The 10,541-nt window shown below is 35.5% G+C and overlaps 1 protein-coding gene across 2 annotated transcripts; it reads right to left on the bottom strand.

Annotated features, from left to right (window-relative positions):
• Positions 1-356: 356 nt before the first annotated feature.
• On the bottom strand, positions 357-10,135 carry LOC110724672 (ubiquitin carboxyl-terminal hydrolase 24-like). Of its 2 annotated transcripts, XM_021904111.1 has the most exons (8): positions 9,676-10,135; positions 9,341-9,550; positions 7,544-8,206; positions 7,276-7,463; positions 6,405-6,652; positions 3,288-3,433; positions 1,875-2,051; positions 357-1,093 (listed from the first exon to the last, which is right to left on the bottom strand). In XM_021904111.1, the coding sequence occupies exons 2-8, from the start codon at positions 9,353-9,355 to the stop codon at positions 905-907; spliced, it is 1,626 nt and encodes a 541-aa protein (XP_021759803.1). In that variant the 5' UTR covers positions 9,356-9,550; positions 9,676-10,135; the 3' UTR covers positions 357-904. The 2 variants fall into 2 exon arrangements, with proteins under 2 accessions (XP_021759803.1, XP_021759804.1); XM_021904112.1 differs by lacking the exons at positions 9,341-9,550; positions 9,676-10,135 and adding an exon at positions 8,838-9,246.
• Positions 10,136-10,541: the final 406 nt, after the last annotated feature.

The following is a 10,541-nucleotide window of genomic DNA, read 5'->3' as shown; positions in this document are numbered from 1 at the left end:
ACTAATACGAAGTTTTATACACTAATGACTTTTGGGAAGTGTTAATAATTAACATTACTAGAATAGGATGGAGGTTTGCACTGATGTTCAATGCTTTCTCTGTTATTTCTACTCGCTAGTAGGTATCAAGTAGCAATGAAATATAGAAAACAAATTTATCATACAAGATTTCATTGTTGTTGTGGATTACGGTGATAGCAGTTCCATAATACTGTACCAATGAGGTATTGGCCTAATTGCAATCACTGAGTGACTAAGTACGTCCCCTGACCATTTTAAAGAGATGCTCTTGTGGCTTATTCGAACCAATAAAAATAAGGAATTCCTACCGATTTTCAGTCTACTAGATTTTTGGCTAACAAAAACTATTTTTATTGAATAGTATTTAGGCCTACAGCTGACTAATCCTTGCCAAAATAAAAATTCTCTGAATTTAAAAAAAAAAAAAAAAAAAAAAAAGCAAACCTATTTCAAGCCTTTCAGAACTTCTCATCATAAATTGCCACAGAATTACAAGTAGCATTCTTCACAAGATACAGAAATACGAAACCCTATTTCTCTATTAGCATGCTAGATCAATTGTTGCAAACCAACCATCCCCTTCCCCGCTCCTCTCCCCTCCCCTCCATTCTCTCTCTTCTTTCTCTCTCTCTTAATTTCGTCATCACCCACTTTTCTGACAAAGCTATCACTATTGATATTGAGATAAAAAAAATTATTTCATGTAAATTAGTACCCCCTCTGTGTTGCATGGAGGTGAGGACAAAACAGATGCACGGAAGAAAGTAACTAATCTAACCTCAACAGCGTAGGCAAAACAGCTTCACATTCCACACCAGATGGTCCAAGCCGAGATCAAGTAATTTCAGACTTCGCCAAGGGTTAATTTATATGAACTTGTGATCTATACTTGCTTGTAGAAAAGTACATAGGCCTGGTCATGTAAAACCTTGCTAGTTGGTACTGGAGTGACAGATGCATCGTCAAATCGTATCCATTGCCCATCAGGATAACAAGCATCGGCTGTATAATGCCCCTTCGACGGGTCTCTTCCATGGTGAGTAATTGTAGCCACAAGTTTATATTTCCTACCCTGCACAATGAAATGCCACAAAATAAATTCAGCTTCAAGCTGGCTAACTCCAATAATGATAATACAATATCACCAAAATAATGATTCACAAACTCCATTTTGAAGAGATAAGAAAGTGTGCTAACTAAAGAAAGAACGAGGCTTATTTTTCAGCAAGCTCTAAAATCTCGAGGGAAAAGATACACAAGGAGAATTTGAATTCCACGAATAGCATTATTTTAACACGAGGGAATTTTAGCATTTCTATAATTCTATCAACTTATAGGAATACATGTACTGTTGGAAATCTACAAGTATATGATGTATATACTTGTAGACATTCAACAAAAACTGCATGCTTTCATCCAGCACTTGTTATTAAAAAAAAATGGATTTTTAACAATGGAATCTCATAAAATCTTCTTATAGAACTTGAATTGTAGGTTCAATATTGAAGTCTAAAGCAAAGAGTTTCACACACAACTGTGCCGGCAACCCTTGTATATACAGTCAATGTTTATGAATCAGTCTAATGTCAGTTTAGTCAATAGCTTCATTAAAAATACTGGCAACAATATAGTTGTAATTAAGTCCAAGTACTGAAAACATTGTTACAATCAATCAATTGTTTAGACTATAAACCATTGGAAAATCAAATTACGCGTTAATTAGTGTTCAGGTAGGTCTCACCAAAGGTGATCATTTTTTAGCCACATTAGGAGAAGTAAATAGGGGAGGGGATCATGTAGGCTAGATAGGTGAGTGATTAGGGAATTCGAATTAAAGGATAAATTGAGCTTACCTCAGTTGTAGGTGACACAAGGAGTTGTGAGATTAACACAAACTCAAGGGGAAAATGAACGGGCTTGTGCAACTTCGTACTCCCTTGACTCCCATAGCTGAAGCGCATCAGGTGCAATATCATAATCTTAGACAGGGTTTGTATTTTGACAGATTTGCTAGCTGTCACCAATCCAGCCTAAACAATTCATTGTACACGTAAGTGTTTAACCAGTATTTTGCAATAAAGATGAAAATACAAAAACAATCTTAAACATGCAATCATATTTCTACCAAGTTACGTTCCTCAACAAGCCAAATCTTTGCAAACAGCATGCTCAAGCTCAGTATAATCAGGGAATTAGTATCAGTAACTCATCATAAATAAAATAAAAGGGCTGCACAGAGAAATGCAAAAAGGAGCCATAACATTTTAAAAAGTCACGAGTACCATACGACTTCATCCCACCCAAAGTTCATTTGGTGACAAGAGACAATCAGAACGAAAGAGGGGGGGGGGCATTCTTGAACCCATAATAATTTACAAGAGAAGAAAAGAAATGGGGCAGCCACCCAAAAACACTCAGAGCAATCAGCAGAAAGGTCACTGGAGCCACTAGTGCTCAAAATAAAGCGTCTGCTGCTTCAACCTGACATGAATAACGAAAGCCTCACAGTTTTAGATCGTAATTCGGTGAATTACATCTTTGAATTTCAAATCTAAGGTATACTCCATGAACCTTAGATCTAGGTTCCATGCTAGACTTGCCAGGACTGTCATGTTCTTTTTCATATTGCCAGGTCCATTAGGTTGTAGGGTAAAGATATGATCATTCCCAATTTCACAACAAAACAAAATCTTTGATCTCTAAGAGTCCCCTAGGCCCCTAGGGAATTATGATGGTAGTCATACATCTACAAACAATTCGAGGGCATAATAACTCCAATATTAAATTGCAAAATTTGCCCAAATCTGCCATTCACTGGCAATAATAAGAGCTTTCCGCAGAAATGAAATTGTATGAACTATAATCATTTACTATAATAAAAGGGAGCTAAGTAAACAAGTTCCTACAATATGGTCGATTGCACTCTATACTTCTTTATGGAAGACTTGTTAAAGATACAGACAATCCGACATCAATAATAATAGAATTATCATTACTAAAACACTGGAGGGTGGCTTATAGGGCTATAGCAGGTGAATCGCACAAATTGTCAAGATATTTGATTAAAGTGGCATTGCGTCAATGGCCTTCAAACATGTAAGGATATACGAAGTAAAAGAGAAACAGAATACCACATTTCAGTAAAATGATAACACAAGGGATGAAGATCCATACAAAAATTAACAGAACAGAATGACCGTCGAAAACATCATCTGGACAACCCAAATTAAGATCATTAACTTGGTATAAGAAGACAGTTTATGTACCTTCCCAGTGTTTGAAGCTCGGTAACCTTCAAGTGCTTCTTGTGCACAAAATTGGCGAAGTGCATCCTCAATCGTGTGGACAGCCTCAGGAAAAATATCAAGATGAAGCAAGAGATATGGCTGAATTGTAGCAGAGGCTTTGTTTCCTGCTTAGCAGAAACATAGAAATCCATAATCAATTTTTTTAAAAAAAAGGTCCACGACTTAAGCTGCTGAACGCTTCCATGCGTCTCAGAGTTGATCCATAAATGCAAAAACAAGATACAATATACAGAACCTTAACAGTTAACATAAACAATTGTAAGAAAAAACTTTGCAGATACAGGGTCTACAGAAATTATACAGCTACAAAATCGTGAAAATCTTTACAGCAGCAAATGCAGCACACTCAAAATCAATTGGCTACAGCTATACAAAAACTGTTAAAAAAATCAATTAAAAAGAAAACTATTCCATCAAAACAGCACTGGTGGCTAAATTGTATGGACAAGGAAAAATCAAATCAGTGTCAAAGTGAGGAAATTCCCATGCACTAAAAATTGCAAAGGGATCCAGCAACTACAAAATGGTGATGGTAATCTAGTCTTTGTTCATTTTACTTCTCCAAATGACTTAATATCAGATTAACCCAGCAGACCCCAAACACAAGAAACTACTTAAGGACCTAGAGTAAAAAAAAAAAAAAATGGCAACTAAAATTCATCTTCAAACAATCTTTGAAGTAGCTGCTTAACCAAAATAACCCTGTCCATTAAGGCTCAACCTTCTACTCCTTTAAGCAATCAACAGAGGAAAAAACTCCACAATTGTCCAACCCCAGCATCATGAAAAAATTCTTCCAAGTAGAAGACCACTTCGACTTTCCAAGAATAGGTATCAGACATAAAATTCAAAAATTCCAATCCTTAAGTTCTAATTAAAAACTACTCACTGTGCTTTCCTAACATTCCATATTGACTTTCACATTGTTCACGTATCTAAGTGACTTTTTTTCCCCCAAGTTCCAACTAACATCTGCGATTCCAAATTTATTTCAAATACATTCTATTCTTTAAGGTGTCCCAAAAAACACATCTCTGTACATACAGCTTCAAAACATAATTCTTCCTAAATGACCAGCAATTTGACCTATACATCATTGCTAATCTGTCTTGAAGAATTTACCCTTTAACTTTACGCAATACACATGCTCTCCATTTAAGCCACTCAGACTTAATTCCGTTAACCACATCTTCAATATTTCCACTCCTTTTAAAGATTGATTGACCCAAAGAACTTTTATTCTGGGCAACTCATTGCCATCTAATGTTACTAAATCCTCGTTGGACTCCTTTTCAGTACTACAATCAACACTTCATGTAGTAGGTTTGGCTCCTACTTAGACTAAACCCTAGAGATATTAGCTTCTATCTCCATCACACTAATCCAGCATAACCTCAACTCATGTCTTGTCCACAACTCCAATATCATTGCAAACATGGTGTCTTGTCCTATATAGACTATGTTAGTTCATCTAACATTATTGTGAACAATGTATGAAAAAAGCTCAAGGAACAGGCACACAAAATAAGACAGCTAGAGAAATTTGCTTACATGTGCCTAATGCACCTCAGGTTCGTCTCTTTAAATGCTAGATGAATTAACATAGTCTATACATAACAAGAACCTAATCACCTAGCGCTTTAGGCGCACCTTTTTATACATTGATTGTGAATATAAAAGGTCAAAGTGATGTAGTCCAATCGTGATAGAAAAATCATTTGATACTCTCCCAAAATTACTCACATTTGTCCTTACATCTTCATAAATATACCCAATTAAGTCAATATTACATAGGATACCATGTTGTCATTGCCATCAAAGCACATCTCTTGACACAATGGTACTAAATCTCAACAACGCATCATGACCGCATTGTAATACTACAACTGTTTTAAGAGCAACAAAAACAGTCCGCATTTCCCAAGAAAGCGATTCCCAAATCCCAAACGTGATCACAAGCAAGAACTAAAATCATGAACACCTTGTCCACCTAGTCATAATGTTCTATGGACTAGATGGACAACGCGATCATGAAATCCATGTTCAAAACCTTTATCCTTGACTCCACGCCCTATAATAATTGCACCATTAGCTGAGCAACGCATATTTGTTCTTCTTATAAATTGGGATCAAGGTACTCTTTCAATCTTTCTCAACATTTGGCCACATGCTTTCTATAAAATAAATAAATAAATAAATAAATAGTTGGTGTTTAGAGAGCCACAAGGGCGGAGCGGGGGTGACTGGATGAGAATCGATCCCAAGATCTCTTGAATTGGGAAGGAAGCTCTAACATCCCTCACTCTCACATGCGTTCTATAAATTAATTCTATTCAGAATTCTCCACCTCAAATTCAGAATTCTGCAAACAGCAACCCAATTGACTAATCTCGTGATCCACAATAAAACATCCACTTGACTTCCCTTAAACAATTTGTCATCTATAATTGATCTCCTTTGGATTAGAATCCTAAGATTTATACCCATCATAAACTTCACCATATGATGATCCTTCATAAAACATTTGTCTTTTCAAAGATATCGTAAAGAGATGTTTTCTTCTTCCCTTTAGCCCACTATATTATAAACCTCTTGATGTAGACCCTTGTCTTTGTCTGTCAAGCAACTTGTTTTTCCTTAACATTAGTTTCTTTGTAATTGACAAGGTTTTCATCATTTTTAGAATATCCTAACACCATAAAGGATTTCAATTTCTTCTTAATTACTAGATATAGATCCTCATTCCGCTAACGCTTTCCCAATTGACTCTCCTAAAACCTAATTTGCTACTACAATGAAAACATTACCTTCTTTTACACTCAAACATCTTATTCTTGGCTTCCCTTAACTTCTCGTTCTTCTTAAACTTGCTTTCAAATGAGCATATAAAATAGGAGCCTATAATGGAAGCTACCCATCCGGGTATGAAACAAGAAAAAAAAAAAAAAAAAAAAAAAGGAAACAAAAATAAATAAACAAAAAATAATTAAATTTGTAAGCCAACGACCTCATGCAAAACACTAAAGAAGAAAAGCTATAATCTTAATGCATGAATGTGACCAAGTCATTTTATACCCTTTGCCTTCACAACACTCTTCAATTGTCCGCCAAAAATTGCACTTAGTTCTGATGGAACAAAGCTTTGAGTTCTTGTCACTGCAGACTTATTTTTAGGACCAACAGTTTCCCATTCATCATCTTCTGATGATGATACCAGCGAAGACTTCCGTGCAGCCATGCCAGAATTTTGCCCACCTAGCTTAAGTAATTCGTCATGCATTTGGTCCATGACAAAGCTCAAAAATTCTTGAGCATCTTCTTGCCTGCATGAAAAGAGCTCATTAATACAGTGCTTCCAACTAATGGATATCACAATCATGGTTACAAACTATTTTCAACAAGAAACAGAAGGTAAACAAAGACTCGTTGCCAAGCCCAAAAAGAGGAAAAATGATTTCTGATAGCTACACTATCAGAGCCTACAATCCTTGAATCTCAAAAATAACAGGAAAACCAAAGAGATAAAGCTTCTTTCTGTTGTATCTCTTTTTTCAACACAGAAGTTGCCTTCTAGGCTAAAGAAAAGCAACATGCAGCTATGGCAACTAGCAATAAAAAAAAAAATAAGAAAAGAAGTTTTAAAGTGAAAGGGTAATAATATTCAGTTTAGGAATTTTGAGACAAAAACGATTAATGAGATATATTGAGAAAAGGTAGTGACAAAAAGTTAGATACACTTCAGATGCAAGCCATGTTTACTTATCATAAATAAATGGAAGATAAATTAAGAATGTCACAAAATAGCACAGGGAAAACGGGAAAGTATACTGCAATATAATAAACTGGACAGCCATTATTGTGTCCATGACTTCATATATATATGAGTTATCAAATTTGAAGCAAGATATGAAGCATTCAAGAGAGGCTGACAAAGAAGAAAACACACCTTGTCCTGCCAGAGAAACCACTTGGCACGTCTGGAGTAAACTTTTTCACCACATCTTCAAACATTGCAGGGCTAAAAGGCCTGCCTGTATCAACAATATTTGGATCTCTTGGCTTTGAACTTGAGCCATGCGGTATGTCAAACTCCGATACAAAATCCACGAATGCAATCAGTGTTGGATAATCAACCTAAAATCACACACACAAAGTAAGATTTCTAAAAAGAATATCCAACTTCACAGTTTACATAGAAGCAGTTAACATAATACCTTCGGGATATCACGAGTTCGAAGTTCCTGCAAGAGCTTCAGAAAAGGGGAGCAGGATAAAAGTGCTTGCAAAGTCGCATTAAGGAAACATAAATTCCCAGCATTGATCAAGCCCCTGGGAAGCAAGTCACAAGCAGTAGCAACGCTACCATTAGCAGCTTTTTTCAGGTCATCTTTCAAAGGGACAGACTTTTGTAGTGCATCATGAACACCATTAGAATATCTCTCCTTCAACCTAATGTCCTGACAACCTTGAGATGAACTTAAGAATTGTTGAGAAGAAACAGTAGCATCATTATTTGAGAGGCATGCAGAAGGTAGATCATGACTTCCACCTTTGATTTGTTTTAGGCCATTAGCTAGTGGTTGAGAATGTTCAGAACTATGTATGCTTCCATTTTCTTTTAAGACCGCTCTAGATACTGGAACAGCATCATTTAAATGCACGGGACCATCAACTTTCTTGACAGAATCAGATGATTTCACAGAAGAAGGTATCTTAGTTCCAGTTTCACCATTTTCACTGCTCAAGAATGCTCCTGTCACCAAAGACAATGAACCAAACTGGAGTTCTTCTTTGCGTGGAGGTACTTTAGAATTCTCAGATGGTTTATTGTTTATTGACCTTAACTCTTCTTCAGTAAAAGATCCAAACAATATCATCTGCAGAGCAAGCAATTACCATATAAGCAGAATGATTAAAAATATAACCCAACTCTGCTAGCCCAGAACTAAAGTTATACTCAAAAGGGAACACAGCTATTCTTATGAAATTAAAAACACAATAAGAGAGCAAGGCAACATTTGTATTCAAATAAGCATAAATTATTTTTACTTGAGATACCAAAAACAGTATACACCATGGCCCCCTCAATTTAAGAGAGAGATTAATAAAGAAATACTCCTTCCATCCCAATATGATGTTCTCATTTTTATTTTGCACGATTTCAAGACATGCCTTTGACATTAATATATTTAATTTATATATTAAAAAATCATTTTAATATGGTATTATAAAACTACACATTGGGTCGAATGACTCGAATCTAACAATATCTCACATGACTATAATTTTTTATTTTATATAAATTAATGAGAAGTTTGTCAAAGTTTTAAAAGTTTGACATGAAAAGTCAAATCAGGAACATTATTTTGGGCCGGAGGGAGAAGTAAGTAAAAAAAGATACCAATAGGGGGTATAGTCATACACACGCATCACCGAAGGGAAGCTGAGGATAGAACAAAGCTCATGTCCATAAACTATATGAAAAAAATAATGACAAGTATCACTCACATTTGACCAGAAGCTATACCCTCACGAATCCATTGGTTTTTTTCCACCACATTCGCCCATGAAACCATCTTCCACCCCATCATCCTACATTATCCTTTTCAAAGCTTGAAGAACACCTTTCAGACTTTCACTATACAAGGCTAAACCCACATCATTCCAAACACACCTTTGATAAGTGCCAAAGAGAACTCCCAACAATGACTAAAGATGACTAACCGACTCAAAATATCGATCAAACCATTCTAGCACATACAAAATTAAACCAACAAAACCCTAACAAATTCAAATACAATCCCACCTGAGTATCACAATTGTCACCAATTCAGATTCACAAATTTATTTTTTTAAAGAAAACAAAACAAAAACCTTCCAACTTCAATTGAGTCAATAAAGTAATGAGCGGTGAATTCCACTAATACTAAATCAAATACGCAACAAACAATAAAATTATAGTTAAAAATGACAATGAATAAAAAATATCAAAAAGCATAAAATAGAAATACCTCAGAATTGTTCATGATGCACAGAGAAAACTGGACTGAATGTACTATGAGTATGAGAATGGGTAATTAGAATACTATAATAAAGGGTTATAAAAGAAGACATGAAAAAAAGCAGGGAATTTAAGAGAGAGTAAAGAAAAGGGCTTTTAATGGCAGAAATTGGCAACTCTGATTCAACTGATCTTCCAAAAAGTATACGTTGATCATCGACTGCAAATAAAATTTAATGGGTAAAATCAACAAATCAGAAATTTCGAACAAAACCCAGAAAAAAAGATGCGAACTTTAGAACTCAAATTCAAGGGTATTGTTTAGTGAAAGAGGGTAAAGCTTACCAAAGTTCCGGTATTTGCGACGGCTCAACCGCAGTTCAAATGAGGCGGCGGCGGCGGCGGCAACGGCGGACGGAGGAGAGAGAAAATGGGGAGGAGATAGAGTGAGAGAAAGAGGTGAAAGATCGAAGTGTAAAGGTTGAAGAAGAACGCTGGAAAAATGAGGAGCAAATGTTGATGTGTTTGCGTGAGAAGGGAGAGTTTAGAGGCTTAGGTTTTTTTTTTGAGGGGTTTGGGGGTAAGGAGGACATGGGGGTGAAAGTGTGACTTTTTTTTTTCTTACCGGTTGTTAAGCTGGTGCGTCGGATAAAATATTATATTTTAAATTTTAAACCGCTACTTCAAAAGATACCCTCTAATTTCAAAAGCTTTGATCCTAACTTCTCATAAAAGATACCTCCACTATTAAAAGCTACATGAATTATTAATTTGTCAAACACTCACATTTTTTGTTAAGTAGTAGTCAAACCACTAAAATCTACTCAAAAGTTAGTGCCGAACACGCCCTATATAGAGTAGATATTTATAGTTCGCAATGAGGTTACATAGATAATTTTGTAACTTTCAAACTTGAGGTCGGAGAATAAAAAAAGTAAAAAAAAAAAAAAATTGTACTCCGTAGTTCGCTATGAGTAATACCAATATGTGTTTTAGACTTCATTTATAGTAGTTGATATAGTAGGGAAATCTTGATAATTGTAATTTTGTTGTAAATTGTACTTCGTATTTGTTATGTGACTCATACTTATCTTGTATATATTAGGTATAAGGATTTAATAAATTTCACTTTGTGTATCTGACAGCGTAAAGTCGTATCCCCTAATCAAAAATAATTCCTAAGTCCTCTAACTAAAGTAGATAGGGAAGTA

The sequence above is a fragment of the Chenopodium quinoa genome, unplaced genomic scaffold, assembly GCF_001683475.1.
Source record: "Chenopodium quinoa cultivar QQ74 unplaced genomic scaffold, ASM168347v1, whole genome shotgun sequence".
NCBI lineage: Eukaryota > Viridiplantae > Streptophyta > Magnoliopsida > Caryophyllales > Amaranthaceae > Chenopodium > Chenopodium quinoa.
Note: the sequence above shows the minus strand (reverse complement) of the source record. Positions and strands in the feature narration are given on the sequence as shown.